We start from the raw sequence: 18309 nt of genomic DNA, 5'->3' as shown, positions 1-18309 counted from the left end.
TTGAATGGATGCTGATCCAGATTATAGTAGGTATTCAATAAATGTCAAGTTATACTAGTGAAAATTAACGATGTCACACTGCCTAGAGCTCTCTCGTTTCCTTTTTCCCTGTCACCTCCCCCCTGGGCTCCCCTCAGAGACTCTCTTTTCCAATGAACTCCATCCATCACCTTTAGTCAAGACTCACAAAGAGCAGAATCCACATCTCCTCAGGCAGGTGCTCAGATGAGGGTTTAAGAAGGAAGGGTCCTCTTTTGAGATAAAGCTGAAGAGACCTAACAGTTTTCGCTCTCCCACCTCAGGCCTTCCTTGGGTCCCGGAGTGGGGAGGCTGTACTGCCACTCTTCCCTGCCCCCATGTGGCAGGACTGCACTTGCTCTGGAGACCAGTGAGCCTCTGCTCTCAGGTTCTGCTGGCTTTGGCCCAGGCAATCATCACACTAGCGCCCCCTCCCCTCTCGCCTCCCTTCGCCCCGCCCCCTGCCTCTGGCTCCGCCCCACAGCCCTGGACACAGGGTAAACAGCCTAGAGCCTTTGCTCAAAGGGAAACAAAAAGACTGCCTGTGTTCCCATGGCTATGGCCAGCACCTTCGTGCCGGGGCTGAACCCTCAGAATCCTCATTATATCCCGGGGTAAGACTTCTACCCAGAGCACATCCCTGCATGCTTCTGGGAATAGAGGTTTAGGGATATAGGAGTTGTGCACCCGGACCTTGGGGGCCAAGTGGACACACCTGTGCAGGAGGCCCAGGGCTGGAATGTTTATGGTGGATAGAAAATGAAAAGCAAGGAACAGTAGCTGGGGCTGCCACAAAGCTCTATGTTGTCTTTTCCATGGTAACAGGGTAGCAGCAGAGGGAAATGCCTGCTCCAAATACACAACCAGCCGAGTCCAGAAAAGATGAGGGCTTCAGAGCTCTCTGCTTCTGTCTCTGGGGAGGGCGGGCAGGGGAATCTAGAGATGAGTGGGTGAGTCCTGTGCTACAGGTACACTGGACACTGCCCACTGCTTCGGTTCAGCATGGGCCAGACCTATGGGCAGATGACTGGTCAGCTACTTCGGGGAGCTCCTGGCATAGCCTGGCCCCCTGCCCATCGCATACTTCTGCCTCCCATTCGGCCTCCAAGATCTCCCGAGGTTCCTCGTGGAAGCCTGCCTGTCAGGTATGGGCACAAAAGGCTCAGTTCCAGCATGATCCCTGGGTACACAGGTATGTACACAAATATGAACAGGTGCCCCATCCCTGAATGTGTGTCCTAAACACTAACAGAGATCTTCTTTGCCCCCTGCCCACCCAGGTTTTATCCCCCAGGCACAGTTCATCTTTGCCAAGAACTGCAACCAGGTCTGGGCTGAGGCTCTGAACGATTTTACTCAGTGGCACGGGGAACAAGGGAGTCAGGAGCTGTCAAAGCAGGTCAAGGGAGAAGATGTGGAGGAAGACCAAGAATCAGAGCCAAAGCCGAAGCCAGAGCTGGAGGCGCAGGGGGCAGAGCTGGGGCAGGAGGCAGGACAAGTGAGGCTGAGAAGGCTGCGGAGAGGGGGTGGCAGTGTGGTGGGAGTGGGGAGCTGTCCTCTGTGTAGGCTGGGGACATGGGCTTGCCTGCCAGCTCCACTCCCTGGGAGCCTGTGTCAGAGCATGGGGGCTAAGTTTGATAGCATCGTTTTTCTTCTGTCAACTTCCCTCACAAGGCTTCCCCCTATTCGATGGATGACGGAGATCCGCACAAGTTCTTCATGTCAGGTGAGGGGAGGTGGTAATGACTAAAGGTGTGGGGAGGCCGCCAGGAGATCCTGACCCAGAATCCCCATTCCCCAGGTTTCACTGGCTATGTGCCCCGTGCCCGCTTCCTGTTCGGCTCCAGCTTTCCTGTGCTCACCAACCAGGCACTGCAGGAATTTGGACAGATGTGCTCAGAGGGCAAAGCTCAGAAGGGTCTCAAACATCTTCCCCCACTTTCAAGGATCTACCCTCAGAACCTGGGTCTTTTACCTAACTATGGGGGCTACGTGCCAGGTGAGGTTGTGTGTGTGTGTGTGTGTGTGTGTGTGTGTGTATGTGTGTGTGTGTGAGATGGGTGGAGGTAGTTTTGGTAGTTGGAAAGAATAGATATGGGGGACCTCAGGTCATGTAGTTCAGCTTTATCATTGGGCAGAAAAGAAAACTGAGGGAGCTCACAGTGGGGAATTAGGACCAGATTTTGGAGGACAGCTTGGAGGGTCTAGGCCAGTGGTCGGCAAACCGCAGCTTACGAGCCACATGCGGCTCTTTGGCCCCTTGAGTGTGGCTCTTACACAAAATACCATGTGCGGGCGTGCACGTACAGTGCGATTGAAACTTCGTGGCCCATGCGCAGAAGTCGGTTTTCGGCTTGGGCGAGTCTATTTTGAAGAAGTGGCGTTAGAACACTCAAGGGGCCAAAGAGCCGCAAGTGGCTCGCGAGCCGCGGTTTGCCGACCACTGGTCTAGGCAACTGGCTGAGATATAAATGGCTTTTCCATGCCACTGACTACATGTGACAGACTCTCTTGACCACACAGGATATAAGTTCCAGTTTGGCCGCACATATGGGCATCTCACCCATGATGCCCTGGGTCTCAGCACCTTCCAGAAGCAGCTTGTGGCGTAGGCACCTGGACTTCAAGTTCTTTCTTCCCTTTTCATGTATCCCAGCCATGCTTTTGGAAGAAAGAGAGATGGGCTGGGGGGTAAGGGGAGGCACAAAGAGAATGGTTTGGAGGCCAAGCACCTTTTTTATTAATAGGTGTAATAAATAAATAAATAAATACATAAACAGAAGCCTGGGCTGCTCCTCCCTCTTCTGACCACCAGGCATTGGCCACAGCCTATTTACATCTGGGAGCTTAGGGATCTGCCCTACACTGTCACCCATCATCCTCACTACCTGGCCTGCGCAGCCCTGCAGATGGGCCTTCTGGTCACCACCATCCACAGGGACGTGCTTGTCTGTACCCATGGAAAGGCTGGCCCAGATGGGCCGGGGAAACCCTGGCAGCCCAGTGCTGCGTCCCTTCCCTTCTTTCCTGGGTGGTCTGGACATGGTCATGGGACAGTTGGGGTGGGGGGTAATTAATACTGAGCACAGGAATACGTGGCCCCAGCTCTCAGTCTGCTCTCTACAGCCAAGCCAGAGGGCTTGGGAGGGACTCTCAGGCTCTGAGTCTGATGGTTTTGAGGGTCCCTGAGGCCACCAGCATGCACAGGACCTCAGTTTTGGCTGTTTCCAGGAGTTGGACTTGGAGTTGGGGTCAAGGTCACGTAGGCCAGAGGCACCAGGCCAGTGTCAGGGCCACGGCTGCAGCGCAGCCAGTCTCCTCCGGCTGGCCCCAGCACTCGAAGGATATCCCCCTTGTGGAAGCTCAGCTGTCCAGGGCCTGTGGCCAGATGGTGGCATAGTGCTTTTACCTCGCTGGAGAAACAACAAATGGAGGTCAGAGAAACCCCACCCCAAACCAAACCCCATCCCCAGTCCTTCAGTCCCCCAGGGCTCACCATGGAGGCTTGGAGGGCAGGGCTGGAGCATGTGGCTCCTGCAGGCTCTCCTTGGGCTCTGGTTCCCGGCGGGCACCCACGGTCTGCGCCACTAGTTGGAACATGGACTTGTCCAGACTCAGCCAGTCCGAGGGTAGCCTAGGGGTTAGCAGTCAGGGCTGTGACTGAGCCCTGGCTTAGACCAGGCTCCCCACTCCCTCTATGGGCTGCCTCTCACCTGTTTGTGGGCCGGATCTCTCGCTGAGCCTTTCGGGATCCAAAGAGGTGTCCCCACTTGATGCCCCCAGGTGACGGTCCGGAGGCTCCTTCCTCACTTTCTGCTGGGGGGGCAGTAGACCCCTCTCTCTCCCGACTGTGTCTCAGCTCAGCCAGCACAGAATCAGGGGGGCTCCCCATCCAGAAGGGCCAGCCCCTGTCCCGGCCAAGGGTCTCCTCAGGGGCAGGGCAGGCCTCAGCTCCCTCTACTACTCCCTCTCGGGGGGGTGGGCCCCCACCTCCTGCCCCTTTCTTTTTCTCACTGCTGCTGCCACTGCAGCTATTGTTGCTACCACGGGGGAACCTAGAACCTTCAGTGGAGCCGTCAATGTAGACCTGGGAGCTCTGCATGAGCTGGTACCACCAACCAGCCTGCCCACTTCGGGCCCTGCCACGCTCTGAGCCCCCAGCTGCCTCTGCCACCTCTTCTGTCTCCTCCTCTTCCTCATCTTCTCCCCCTTCTGGGGCACCCACACCTTTCACCCGTTTCCCATGGGCTGCGCTGTCCATGTCTCCAGGGCCCTCCTGGCTCCGGGCCCGGGCCAACTGCAGCGTGGAGTGGGCGGACAGCAGCAGGTCCTGGGACACACGCAGCAGTTCCTTGTGCTGCCGCTGCTGCTGCCCGCTCTGCAGCAGCCGGTGCTGGAACAGCAAGTCTAGGCTGAAGGGCAGCAGGGCCAGGGGCTGTAGCAGCAGCAGCAGCTCCTCAAAGAGGCCAGGGCACACGGTATGCGCTGCACTCAGGAAGCCCCACGGCTGGTAGTGGGTCTGGATGATATCTAGGGAGAAAGAGAGAGGGACTGAGCCACACAGGAAAACAGAGCCTGGCCTGGGGTGGCCTTTGAAAGGCAACCTGGGCAGAGCCACTGCATCGTGCACAGGCTGTAATGTGCTATTTAGAGGCACCACAGTGTAGGCAATTCCTGAAGTGGTGCGGTGCATTAACTCCACAGCCTAAGTGGCAGCTGCGACGGCCCGAGTGTCCCGCTGACTGCCAGGCTCTACCACAGCCGAAGCTGGGGAAGGACTCTGGTAGAAGCCCAAGCTTTGCATGGTCCCCCTCTCCACCTCTAACATCTGAAAAGACAGCTGTGCCTCCCTCTTGAGCCTGTGAGACCTGGCCTATGATGAGTTTGCAAGACAGGGCAGGGTTCTGGGCATTACCTTCGTGGTTATAGAGGTGATTAAACCAGAACTCCAGGGACCGGATGCTGTAGGGAGATAGGTGAAGAGAGGTGAGTCTTATGTGAGCATAGCCAGATCATAAGGTGCAAAGGAGACAGACACAGGGGTCAGACACAGGGCAGACTGCAGGTGAATGTCTCCCTTCTAGGCAGGGATGCTACCTGGTTCATTTTATGTCATGTAGTTCTGACAAGCCAGTGAAGATGTAGGGAGGGGGTGAACATGTGGTTCACAAACCAGTCACTTCCTCCTAGAATGGAGTCACTTTGCACAAGACCCAGGAAGTCGGGGCAGCTCCTGAGTGAGAGTACAGAGCCGAAGGGGATGACCTGGGCCCATCCATGCTTGAGAAAGAAGAATACTATGACATGGATCCCAAGGTGGACTTAGGGTCAAGCAGGATTTGGAAGCACTGCTGGAACTGAGAGGAGCAGGGTTTACAATATCCAGAGAAACAGAACCAGATTAATTTCCAAAGAAGCCAGACTGTGGAATTGTAAAAGCAGAAGACCATGTTGGTGTCAGTGCAGGAGGATGGTGGGTGTGGTGGGAAAACACTGATCTACTGAGAGGCTGTAGCTAGGTGGAGAGAAGTGAGCCTGCGCTCTGGCAGCAGGTCCCACAGAGCCCCCTTTCTGTCTCAGGTAGGGAGCTGCTTCCTCAGAGGCAGCCGTGACCAGGGGGAGGGCTGGTGGCTGCAGATCTCGCTGCGCCACCACACTCACTTGAGCAGGCCGAGGACGAAGGCATCGAAGCGCATGGTGTGACTGGTGAGCTCTGGGAATTGGCTGACCTTGTTGTAGAGGCCGTGCAGGACCTTGGTGGATGGGCCTAGGAGGAAGCCAGAGTTGCAGGTCACATGCCCAATCTCTGGGACCCTAAATTCACCCTGGGGTCCCCATCTTGCACACAGCACTTACCTAGTTGTGTAGAAGCCTCAACCACACTCCACGGCATGTTCTTACGTTGCCCGATGATGACATCCAGGACAAAGGCCTTGAGCCCATCCTCTAGCACAGCCCGGACCGCAGGGCACAAGTACTTCAGAACCAGATGGCCTACATTGGGGCTAACAGAACTGTTCCCCAGCTTTGCCTGTGGATGCAGTAGGGAAGTACAGGGGATCATTGGAAGTCCAACCCTGGTCCTCTTTGACCTTCTTAGCCCTTATGGTGCTTCTTTGTGATCCCCATTCCTAAGAATCAACTCTGGGTCCTAGATGCAAGAGAGCAAGAGAAGGTGAGGGCCAGCGGGTAGGGCTCAGCTCTCCACAGTTGCTTTCCTACCTTCACCCCAGGATCCCGGCTCGTGCCAAAGTGGGCCACGATGAGGTCCACCGCAGTGTTAACAGCTTTCACCAGCCCTGCAGGAGAGAATCGCATGTAACAGCTCCATGGAAAGTCCCTGAGCAACTCAGCTGGGACTGACCCTCCATGGGAGGAGGAAGGGCTTCCATACTGTCTCTCTCTGTCCCTGCACATGGGTCTCATCAAGGTACCAGGCCCAGGCCACTTCCTATTTTTCCCAGTTCTTAAGCCCCTCCTGTTTTCATGCCCCAGCTGGGACCCACTTCAATGATTACCTTATTGAGACCCTCAAAGTCCTAACTTCCTTGCCATCTTACTCCAATCCTGGATCAATCTACCTGTCTTCTCCACTCTGAGACACCAGGCTACTGACTGCTGGGTAAAGTCCAGGGCCACTCACACTGGTGACCGACAAGGGCACTTCTCTGAAGTGTGCCTTGTGGCACCCTCAGCTATGCTCTCAAGTTGCCATGCCAAATCTTTACCCCTCTTCTCAAGCCCTTGGTTCTACTTCACACAGAGAGCAGAGGCCATTGGTCATGAGTTCCTCCAACTTTCCTCTCCATCCAAAAGACATAACTATTTTATTTCTCCTCTCCCCCTGCTGCCCCTCTCACGCTCTTTCCATCTTTTGGAGGAAGGTGGCTGCTCCCCTTCTTGCCCAAGTTTCCCCTCTCCCTAAGCTCTGAATCTCCCACTCTGTCTCTGAAAGGGACTTTAGCTTCCTCTTTCTCCCCTTTAATAGGCTCCTTCCCCTTCAGCCCCTCAATGTTTTCTCTCCATCATCGCACTGAAACTGCTCTCTCTTATGGTCTCTTATTTGCTAAATAGCTTGATTCCTTGTTAGTCCGTATCTTACTAGATGTTACCATCACATTTTCCCTGGCCTCTAGGCCCTGTGGTAACGGAATTCCCCCATTAGAGCATATGGACGTTTGTTTATGACATGTAGTCTCCCTCACTAAGCTCCCGGAGAGAAGAGACTGAGTCTGACTCCAAAGCATCTGATCAATGACTCTTTCTCACTTGTACACACTCATGGCACATGGTACACAGACTTCTTGCCCCAATGCCTTTGCTAATTCCTTCCTGGCACCTGGAATTCTAAGGTAGGGAGGGCCAGACAGCAGGGCAACAGGCACAAATAGGTAGTGACAACAGAATTCCTGGCCTGAGCTGGGGTAACATCCACCTTTTTTCTGAAGCAGGTCAATGGAAATGGCTTCTGAGTTGCCGTCTGGGGACAGACAAAACTCAGCTGGAGGCTTCTCAGTCAAGGAAAAGGGATCCTGGAAGTCAGGGCAGGCCAGTGGTAACGGCTTCACCATTTGACCTGGAAAAAAAGGAGAAAAATCAGTCACAAGAACTCTCTTTCCAAGAGTTGCAGCTCAGTTCTGTGCCTTATTCCCCCTGAGACTGACCCCTTCTCCAGCCCTTCCCAGCTAGGGCAGAGCCTGCCCTGGTATCCTGGGGACCTGCCTACACACCATTCAGCCGGCAGTTCAGGTGGCCAGCAGCACTGAGGGAGCCAGGGAATTCAAAGATGGGGTTCCTTCGGGCCAGCCGAGCTTCCTGTGGCCTTCGGTCTAGGCTCCCTGACAAACCAGGTGGCCCTAGTGGGTTCTTCCTCCTGTATTCCCGCCACTTGAGTGCTTGAGGGGATAGGTGGTTGACTGAAAGCAGAACAGATTAGCAGAAGAGACAGGAAAGAATTAGCAGGAGACAGCATTTCATACCCACCCAGTGGGCCCATGTATAACATGAGCGTTAGGAGTGAGTACATATTATCCACAGATGTTGGGGAAGGATATATATATATTTACAGAGAGGAAGGGAGAGGGAGAGAGTCAGAAACATCCATGAGAGAGAAACATCAATCAGCTGCCTCCTGCTCAACCCCTACTGGGGATGTGCCTGCAACCAAGGTACATGCCCTTGACCGGAATCGAACCTGGGACCCTTGAATCCGAAGGTGAACCCTCTATCCACTGAGCCAAACACATCAGGGCGAGATGCAAATATTTTAACCTCAGATCCCAGGCTGGAGTATAAGAAACTATTCAAAGAGGGTGGTGGTGTCAACGTGTTTGGGGGCAGGCTGTGAAGCTCATACCGTTATTGGGCCTGGAGGCCATGCAGCCTTCACCACCTCCCCGGGCCAGGCTCTCTGCTCGACTGAGGCTAGATCTCCAGGAGCCCAGAGGAGGCAAGCTTCCTGTTCCATGGAGTCGGTACTCAGTCAAGGTCAGTATCTTCTGATCCTCCTTCTGGGGCTGCTGGGAGGTGGCAGGCTGGACAGCAGGACAGGAGAGGCTCCATGGGGGTGAGCTTTCTGTGGCTATGGCCTGCTCTGGGGGAGGGGAGCACGAAGCGGAGGCAGAAGAGTCGGTGCTGAGCCCAAAGGGGCCAGCGCTCCGGATAGGGGAGTAGCTGCCCAGGGGTGACGGTCGTGAGGTTTCTGGCTCAGGTCCAGCTTTCCTGGCACCTCTGTTGGTGGATGCCTGTGACTCCCCTGAAGGTTCTGAGGCGGCCAGGGGGGCAGGCTGCTGTGCACGGCTGCAGCCCGACAGGCCGTAGAGCTGGGAAAGGCTGTGGAGGGCCCGGGCCTTGGACAACTGTTTGGGGAAGTGGTGCTGGAACACGAAGGGCTGGATGGGCAGCGTGGTTGGCCTCTGCTCCTTGCTGTAGCGGAGGACTGGTCGGCTCTCAGCACCACCCCCTGTGGCAACATGGATGGAGAAGGAATCAGATGGATAGACACTGAAACCACATGAGAGGAAGCACAGAAGCAGACAGGAGATGCTGCTCCCTGGGGAAGGGGAAAGAGGTGGGCAAGACCTGGGTTGTAGGAACTGAGTGGGGTTGGGGTAATCCAAGATTGTGGACTATGACATGGCTTCCCCCCTTCTTTTGTAAAGCTTTTCCTATCGGATATGAAATGGAACTGTCTTGTATTCTTGGCTGTTCACTAACTCTTCATTTTCTTGACTTCAAAGGTGGGTATATCTGAAGGCTCAATTCTTATATCTCACTTTATACATTCTCCCCTGTATTATTCAAGTTCGGACATTCATACTCCCCGAACCCCCCTTCCTATGATCCCTCCATCATTCTGCTTTAGGGTTTTGCTTTCATTTAAAATTTTAGAACACTTCATCCATCACCGTTCTCCTGATGACTTCCATCTCTGTCAGTGGCAGAACTACTGTTTTCTTTGTTTCTAAGGCCCAAAGACTTGGAGTCAGAGCCACAGATTTCCAGGGTCAAGATGTTATTTGCCTCACACTTCCACTCAGCATCCCCTATCTCCATCCAAGTAGGCACATCTCATTCTTGAGCAAATCTAGCCATAATAAAATATTTCTTTACTTGCAGCCAGAATCAGCCTCCTGTCACCCCTCCTCACCTCACTCCTACATGATCCAGGCATTGGAGCCTCAGAGTCCATATCTGCTTCCTCTACACATTCATATATTCCCGAGAGTGGTCCTCTCCTGCTCTTCCAGCCAATCTTCAGGTCCATGTCCCTCAAAACACGGGGCTCAGAACGAAACCCAAAACTCCCGTCACTTTGTCTTTGTGCATGGGTGGTGCTTCTAATGAAACACTGCATGCTGCAAATATCTGGACGAACACAAGGTGACGCTATAGGCAGCCACACGGCCTAAACCCCTGGGTGTGGCTCACTAGCACAGCTCTGTGGCTCAACAACTCTGTGAGGCAGAAATTACATCCTTCCTTGACAGATTAGGATATTGGAAACCCAGAGATTAAGTCCTTTGCCCGAGTTCACACAACTAGGAAGTGGCGGAGCTAGAATTCTGCCTAAGCCAGAGTCTGACTTTGGGGCTGATGTTCTCTTTACCACATTGCGCTGCACATGGAATGGTATCAGGCTGGGCTTTCCTATCCCTCATCTTTTCCCATCAATTTACTTCGGTGGGTCTTAAGGGGCTGGTGGCCACAACCCCATTAGGGAGGTGTTTCAGAATCACTCCCCGGGGACACTTTCAAATGACACTCTCCTGTTATCCCCAGTCAGTGCTTAGAGAGCAACCGTTGTCATTCTCCCCTGCTCACTCTATTCGGCCATACTGCCTTCGGTCCTTAACATGTCAAGTTTATCAACATCTCCGAGCCTTTTGCACCTGCTCTTCTTTCTGCCTGAAATTTTCTCATCATTCATGCATCAGCTCAAATACCACCTCCTCAGTAAGACCTTCTCAACCACCGCAGCCCCTCTGGACAGTCACTCTCATTACCCTGTTGCATTTTCTTTTCAGCATTTTTTCACCACCAGAAATGATCTTATTTGTTTTTGTCTATTACTTCTTGTAAGGGCCCCAGGAAGGCAGGTTTTAAAAGCTGTTCATTGCTGTACCCCAGTGCCTAGAACACAGCCTGGTCCATAGTAGGTAATGAATAAAGCTTTGTTAAATGAGTGAATCCCCACTGAACCTTTGATTAAGGCTAGCCTCACTGCATCCAAAATCTTCCTATCGGCTTGCTTCCTAAAGTACCGATTTCATTGTATCCCCTGTGGCCACAACTGCCCACAGAATAAAGTGGAACCTTCTCAGTCAGGTAGGTGCCCACACTGGCCACAGATTAGGCTCCTTCCGCTCAAACTCCCACACCTGCCATCCTCATCTACACCACTCCTCCCACCGCAGGCCCATCTTTAAGCATGCTGCCTTTCCTGCTGGGAATGTCTTCTTCCTTTCCGCTTATTTCAACATCACATTTCAAGGCTGAGCTGACCCTGGCTATCAGATTAGGTCCTCTCAACCCTACCTATATTACATACCTCCTATATAAAGAATGTTTTAATTAGACTATTTAATCCTACTCTTTAAGCATCCTCCCTGCTAAGTTCCCAGGATCGAGTTTGAGGCAGAGGAATACGATGAGGGAAGGGGGGATTATTTTGAGGAGTGGGTCTCAGTTCTGCCCTCAGGGAATAAGTTTTTTCACTTTTCCATGTGACAACCCTTAAGAAAATTGGAGACAGAGACAGACCACATTCACACAAGTCTGCTCTTCTGTAGGTGACACAGCCCCACAGTCTCAATTTCTTCTTAAAATGGAGGGCCCGGAACTCCCAGGGGAGCACTAACTGGTTCAGAGGAGTGGGGGACTATCAGCTCCCCTCTGCAGCCTAGGAATAAATCCAGTCGTCCTAACTTCTGAAAATCCTTCAAAACTGCTGATTCACTCTGAGTTTGCAATCAATTAAATATCCCAAATAACTCAAGCATAGCTCACACATCAAACTTCACGCGGGTCCCTGCTTTATCAGTTCTTTCCAGATTTGGTAAGATCCTTCTGAATCTTGATTTTGCTGCTGAGGATCTCAGAGATCTCAGCTTCTTTTGTCATTTATGAATTCATTGAATTGGCACTCATTTTTTAATTAAAAAAATTTTTTTTTTACAGAATCAAGAGAAGAGCCCTGTGGTAGGTCACTGGAGACTTATGGAACAGCACACCATCTTGATACAAAAAGTCATCTGATAGAAAACACTTCCAATGCCTCTCCTCCCATCTCTGACCAGGATTACTAGTATCCTTGCCCTCAGAATGCCAGCCACAGGATCCCCTGTGCCTACATACGCCCACCAGATACTGCAGTCTAAGAAGGGAATGGGTTCCAAAGGACTGGCTAATCCCTCTATTTCTGACCTGCATCTTCCCTCCCCCTTCTATTCCCTCTCTCAAGGGCAGCTCCTTTGTGTATGTTTAGGTGTGAAATCTTTTGCTGGACTGTGTCTCCATAATGGCAGAGATAATACTATTTATGGCTTTTTAACCCCTTTCCTTTGATAAGCCAAGACACCCAAGCTAAGGCTGCAGCGCAGAAAATTCCCCTTTACCTGCCTTTTCCCTTTCCTTTCATACCCGCTGAGATCTGGCTTCCACCCTCACTGCTCCCGAATATTGCTTTTAGGATTATCAGCCTTACTCTTAGTGATTTCTCTTCAAAACTCATTTGGTTGAACCTAACTCTTTTTGAAACTTTCTCCTCCTTTGGTTCTGTGACTTTGCTCTCTCCTGGTTTTCCTTATATTTTCCTGCCTAATTCTTTTCCGTTTCCTTTGAGGGTTGCTCTGCTCATTCTTAAATCATGGTATCCCCAGGGCTCTATCCTTGTTCCCTTTATAGCTTCACACATTCTTCCTGGATGCTCTCATCCACTCATAGCTTCAACTACCACTTTTATTCCAATGATTCTCCCATCATGGTGATCTCCTGACCTCCAGGGGTCCTTTCCAATCTACCTTTCACCCAATCAACCAGTGAACTTTCTAATATGCAAATCTAAACAGGCTAAGCTGCTATAAACAAACAAACAAGCCACTTTCCTGATTGAAATCCTTCAGTGGTTCTATCACATTCCACTAGGGCTATCCTCAATAATTTGTAGTTTCTAAAAAGCAGCAAGTTATTCTGTGCCTCTGTGGTTTTGTACAGACTATTCTATGACCTAGGATGTTCTTACGAATCTGCACAAAGCTAATTCCTAATTGTCTTTCTAGACTGTGCTTGAATGTAAACTGTGTTAGCAGTCCTTCTCTGGCATTTCATTCTGATTTAGATGTTCTGTAAACCGCCATCTGTGCATTTTACTTTCCTGTTTCCATCCTTGGTTTGAATTCCTTGAGGACAGAAATTGTCCCTCTCATCTATCAGCAGCACCCACTTAACAGAGAGTCTTTATAAAATCACTACTTAAATATTATAAGATAAATAGGAAATAGCCAGGCTAGGAGACCTAAAGGCCAAGTGTCAGCTCTCAGGCTCTTTGAAAAGTGGCTACAATGACTGATCAAAGAATGAGCTTCACTGACACCCAGTGTGGTTTGCCTGTTGGACATATCCTCGGCTTTTATACACAACCCTTAAGCACTGCAAATTCCTATATGTCCCAAACTGAACTCTTGCCTCATCCCTTTTCCAGTAAATCTAATTCTGTTGGCAGTCCCTAATCACGTTATCATCTTTCCAGTTATCCAGGCTTAGAATCACAATCTTCTGAGTGCTTCCTTTCCCAATCATCCTCTAAGTTCTGTCGATTTTATCTCTTCAGTGCATTTTTTATCCTCTAACCTCCTTCTCCCCTGGACTGGAAAGATGCTTGGTCTAGGCTGAGGAACCGCTAGTGATATGGATGGGGTGGTTGAAGGGCCCTGTCACTGAGGAGGCCATGCATTTATCCGGGTAATCTCCAGCCTTTAGTTTCCTTACCGTCAGCTCTAGCTCTTGCATCCCTCTGGGCATGGCTGTTGGCTGGGCTCCCTGGGAGAGCAGAGCCTGGATCCATCAGCTGCATCAGGGAGCCTTGCCCAGAAGCTCTGAGGACAGCAGGTGGCATCTCACTGGACTGGGGGCCTTGATAGACCTGGGTGGACCAGGGCTCTGAGCCAACTGAGTCCATGCCTGGCCCCATGGGCATGGGTGGTAGACTATGGCTACAGTGAGTACCCTCATCCAGCGAGCCCACCCTATCTTGTTGGGCTTCTTGAATGGGTGAGAAATCCTGGGAGGAGTCCCCAACGCTCACTCGAAGTGGGGGGGAACCAGAGCCTGCAGCTTTCTTCCGGCCTTTGGCGAGCTCAGCAAAGGAGGTGACCCGCTTAGGTGGGGAGCTTGGCCCAGCCAGAGCTGTAGGGCCCTCACTCAGGCGCACTGGGCAGCTCAACATGCGTTCCAGTGAGCCCAGGCGGACAGGAGGGCTACGCTCCAGGCTGCGATCATAGCTTCGAGAGCGCTGACGTCCAGTGCCAAGGTTGGGGGGTGAAGTATTAGTGTATACTTGCCCCTCAATCACAGTGGGGCCCGTGGGAGCTTCAGCTTCCATGGGCCTCACTTGTTCCTCTGGTTGGGCTTCTGGCTTCTGGAATAGATAATACTCAGAGGGCTGGTTAGGGCCAGGGTCTGGGGCAGAGCTGGGTACAGGACTTATCTTGGTGTGTTCCTCCGAGCAACTGGTGATGGAAGAGCCAGCGGGGCTTGGTGATGATTGGGAGGACAGATCGCAGGTGACAAGTTTATAGTAATTCTGTGTGGCCACAACAAGACGGGCCTGGCTCTGGAAGCAGGCTGTGAGGTCAGCCACAGCTGGGCAGGGCTCACAGTGTGGGCGGTAGGAGTTGCAGTTGGCATCGAGCTCAGGAGATGAGGCATGAGGACAACCATAGCTCCCTTCCCTTCCTCCACTATCAGGGTGATGGGACTCATAAGACATCTTAGACTCAGCTGGGGAGGGTTGCAGGTCCAGGTAGAAGGCGCCAGAGTCTGAGTGGCTGCAGAAGGAAGAGTCGCTGCAAGATTGTGGGGCAGAGTTGAGATTGGCATGGGAGTTGCCATGCGTCTTGTTGTAGAGGGTGCTGAAGGTGACCAGTACACCATCTGAGCTGTTGCAGGAGGAGTCACTCACATAGCCCATGGACTGGTCAGCCGCCTCAGATTGACTGGATGTGCTACTGCAGCGGCAGTGCTGGGGTCCTGAGCCTGAGCATCCAGGGTTCCTTGGGGATTCATCTGAACTGAGCTTCCATTCCTGGTCAAAGGAAAAGCCAGAGGTATCACTGGCTCCACCTCCACTGCCACTCCCACCAGGTCCCCCACACTCATCCAGCTCCATGGTCTCTGTTTCCAGCTCTGGCCGGCAGCAGTGGTTACTGCTGCACTGCTGGGGATCCAAGGTTGTCACCGGCTCCTGTTCTTGCCCCTCCACCACTCCAGCCCGACTCTGTGTTGACCCCCATGGTCTGCCGGCTCTGGGGCCAGGTGGTGGCAGCTGGAAAGAGGATAGATGGAAGGTGGGCTGGCCAGCTCCATGCAAGTGGAAGGACTGCTGGGTGGCACTATCACCAATGCTGTCATCATATAAGTCACCAAGTCCTGGCTCAGCCACACCCCCCTGCAGCAAGAAGGGATTATGTCGTTTAGGGGCCCCAGGGCCTCTTCCATCCCGACCCCTACTCTTGGTGCTGCTGTCTGCAGACCGTGCAGATCCCCCTGGAGCAGAGTGCAGACTGTTGTACAGCAGGGAGTCAGCTTGTCCTAGATCTTGTTCAGGTTGGGTTATGCCCAGCTCAGGTGGGCAGAAGGGATTGGGTCTTGTGCTCCCACTACCTCCACTTGCCCCCCCACAGCACTGCCTGTCTGGGACTTGACAGTGTACCAGGGGGATGTGGTGGACGATGAGGGTCTCTCCAGTAAGCTTTGGGGGACTATCCATTCTGGAAAGTTCGAACAAGGGCATCAACAGCACCAGACACTGCCCCCGGAGCCCGATGGGGCAGAACGCATTTCATCAGGAGAGCTTGGCACCTGGAGAGAGAGGGAAAGAAAGGGAAGCTAATGTCACTTCCCTGGAAGTCTGAGACATGCCCTTCCTCATATGATTTTCAGATGAAGAAAAGCCCAAGGGGAGAAGACTCAGAGTCAAGATGGAGCTTGATAACACAGCCCAATAGGACAAAGGGTAACCCAACACACTTTCTGCATCATACAGGTCCAGCCCTTGAGTTCCCCCTTCATTTTAATTTGCCATGTGTCCACTGTGAGCCAGATACGAAGATCTGGGGAATCTCAGGGCAGCATTTTCTTCTTATCAAGGACCCTATTCTTAGCTGTAAACAATGACTAATTCTCAGTAAAAATGAAAAGTATGAATAGTGAAGTAACTAAGAAAACACTACTAGGATATCTGATATAGTGCTAAGCACTAAGGGGATACAGAGATGCCTTAGACACAGCTACAGCATGGAAGTTTACAGATGAGGAGAAAAATCACAAATTCTAAATCATGTCCTAATAGCAATAAATTATAATTTTGCAAGAAAAGTATTTTTAGGTATACTCTGTCATTTGACCCTTATGTCATCTTAGACTCCTTTTCTCCTCTTCTAAACCCCAGAATACTTGCTGCTCTCTGATGGCTGTGGGCTAAGATCCTCACTCTCCCTACTACTGTACTGATGCTTCTTTTTTTTTTTTTTTAAATATATTTTATTGATTTTTCACAGAGAGGACAGGAGAGGGATAGAGAGCTAGAAACATCGATGAGAGAGAAACATCGATCAGCCGCCTCCTGCACACCCCCTACTGGGGATGAGCCTGCAACCAAGGTACATGCCCTTGACCGGAATTGAACCCGGGACCCTTAAGTCCACAGGCCGACGCTCCATCCACTGAGCCAAACCGGTCAGGGCTGTATTGATGCTTCTTGAACGCAGAGGCCAAGGTGGGCATTAGAGTGACTGCAAGTATGGCTGATACCAACTTCTTCCTTCTCAATGGAGGTGGGGTCTATTTTTATTTCCTTTCTGTCACTCTCGCACAACATCACATAGGCCTGGCAAATATAAGAGGCATAATACATTCTTAGTATTTGTCTAGCGCAGGATATAGATCTTCTGAAGTATCCAAATTCTGCTCAGTTTTAGCCTAGAACTTTCATTATGGGGGTCCTTTAGGAAATATTCTCTCCCCAGTTTTACCTCTGATAGGCTAAGGTTCTCTCTTGTTCAAGGTTTCCAAGTACACAAAGCCCCCTTTGAGCTTCTCTGGTCTCCTGGCCAGACTAGGCAATTTCTAGTCTCCTGTGCTACCAAGTTCAGATCCTAACAGTCTTTACTTGCTCTGACTCCTCATATCCAATGTCTCCTCATTCATTCATTTCTCTTTCTTCCCTTTTTATTCCTGTCATTTTCCTTTCATCCACCATGAGTCTAAATCCCCCATCATTTAGACTCATTTAGTTAAACTCTTAATACTACCAATTCTTTTTTTTTTTAAATATATTTTATTGATTTTTTACAGAGAGGAAGGGAGAGGGATAGAGAGTTAGAAACATCAATCAGCTGCCTCCTGCACACCCCCCACTGGTGATGTACCCGCAACCAAGGTACATGCCCCTGACCAGAATCGAACCTGGGACCCCTCAGTCCGCAGGCCGATGCTCTATCCACTGAGCCAAACTGGTTAGGGCAATACTACCAATTCTTAAAAATTTAACTCATTTAGATCATAGGCTCATAGCTCTTCATGTAAAGTACAATAAAGAGCTAGGCAAGTTCATGCTTAAAAACATGGACAGGTAATACAAGAGATAAAAAATTCAAACGGCTAATAAATACATGTGTGAGGGACACAGTATTATGATATAACTATGTGTGTTAGGTTAAATTACATTAAAATTTAAAAGCAAGTATTTATCATCTTTCTTCTTTCTGAGAGGAAGGCTCCTTTTTTTGGACTTCTAAGCCTATTTGTGTGGTTCGGGGTAATGAGTATATATGGAGGAAGGCAGAAACTAGAGAGGCTAAACTGAGCTATAACATTAAAAGTTATAGAAACATGGGAATAAATCTTTGTTATCTTGGATTAGGCGATGGTTTCTTAGATATGACACCAAAAACATAAATGATAAGTGACAAAATAAGGTAAGATGAACTTCATAAAAATTAAAAACCTTTGTGCCTCAAAGGATACCATCAAGAAAATGAAAAGACAACCCACAGAATGGGAAAAAATATTTGCAAATCATATATCTGATAAGAGGTTTCTGATCAGAAGCCTAGCAATTTAAAAAAAAGAAGAAGATGTATAATCTGCCCTGGCTGGTGTGGCTCACTTGGTTGGAGCATTATCCATGCATGCATCAAAAGGTTGCTGGTTCGCCCTAACCAGTTTGGCTCAGTGGATAGAGCGTCCGCCTGCAGACTGAAGGGTCCCAGGTTCGATTCCGGTCAAGGGCATGTACCTTGGTTGCGGGCACATCCCCAGTGGGGAGTGTGCAGGAGGCAGCTGATCGATGTTTCTATCTCATCGATGTTTCTAACTCTATATCCCTCTCCCTTTCTCTCCGTGAAAAATCAATAAAATATTAAAAAAAAAAAAGGTTGCTGGTTCGATTCCTGGTCATCGCAAATATCTAGGGTGTGGGTTCATCCCTGGTGGAGGTGTGTATGGGACGCGACCGATCAATGTTTCTCTCACACATTGGTATTTCTCTTTCTCTCTCCTTTTCCCTCTCTC

At 50.9% G+C, this 18309-nt stretch overlaps 2 protein-coding genes across 5 annotated transcripts in view; one reads left to right on the top strand and one right to left on the bottom strand.

The window, feature by feature from the left end:
* Positions 1-537: 537 nt before the first annotated feature.
* CIMIP2B (ciliary microtubule inner protein 2B) lies at positions 538-2778 on the top strand (the record flags this gene model as incomplete). Of its 2 annotated transcripts, XM_080670758.1 has the most annotated exons (6): positions 538-632; positions 987-1210; positions 1299-1516; positions 1693-1744; positions 1820-2017; positions 2542-2769. In XM_080670758.1, exons 1-6 carry the CDS (start codon positions 571-573, stop codon positions 2628-2630), a joined length of 843 nt encoding a protein of 280 aa, XP_080526884.1. In that variant the 5' UTR covers positions 538-570. The 2 variants fall into 2 exon arrangements, with proteins under 2 accessions (XP_080526884.1, XP_080526883.1); XM_080670757.1 differs by having other exon boundaries at positions 539-632; positions 1299-1744; positions 2542-2778.
* Positions 2737-18309, bottom strand: part of RUSC2 (RUN and SH3 domain containing 2) — a 56485-nt gene continuing 40912 nt past the window's right edge. For 2 of the 3 annotated variants that reach the window (XM_080670751.1, XM_080670750.1), the window contains exons 2-12: positions 13507-15597; positions 8375-8980; positions 7749-7934; positions 7454-7594; positions 6241-6317; positions 5875-6049; positions 5680-5785; positions 4934-4980; positions 3732-4548; positions 3515-3652; positions 2737-3431 (exon numbers count right to left, since the gene is read on the bottom strand). In XM_080670751.1, the coding sequence (XP_080526877.1) occupies positions 3230-3431; positions 3515-3652; positions 3732-4548; positions 4934-4980; positions 5680-5785; positions 5875-6049; positions 6241-6317; positions 7454-7594; positions 7749-7934; positions 8375-8980; positions 13507-15529 (4518 nt within the window). In that variant the 5' untranslated portion in view covers positions 15530-15597 and the 3' untranslated portion in view covers positions 2737-3229. The remainder of the gene's footprint in view (positions 3432-3514; positions 3653-3731; positions 4549-4933; positions 4981-5679; positions 5786-5874; positions 6050-6240; positions 6318-7453; positions 7595-7748; positions 7935-8374; positions 8981-13506; positions 15598-18309) is intronic. The other variant, XM_080670752.1, reaches the window with a different exon arrangement.

Source organism: Plecotus auritus (assembly GCF_963455305.1).
Source record: "Plecotus auritus genome assembly, chromosome: 5".
NCBI classification, from domain to species: Eukaryota; Metazoa; Chordata; class Mammalia; order Chiroptera; family Vespertilionidae; genus Plecotus; species Plecotus auritus.
The sequence above is the reverse complement of the archived record's forward strand: the minus strand, read 5'-3'. Positions and strand labels throughout refer to the sequence as shown.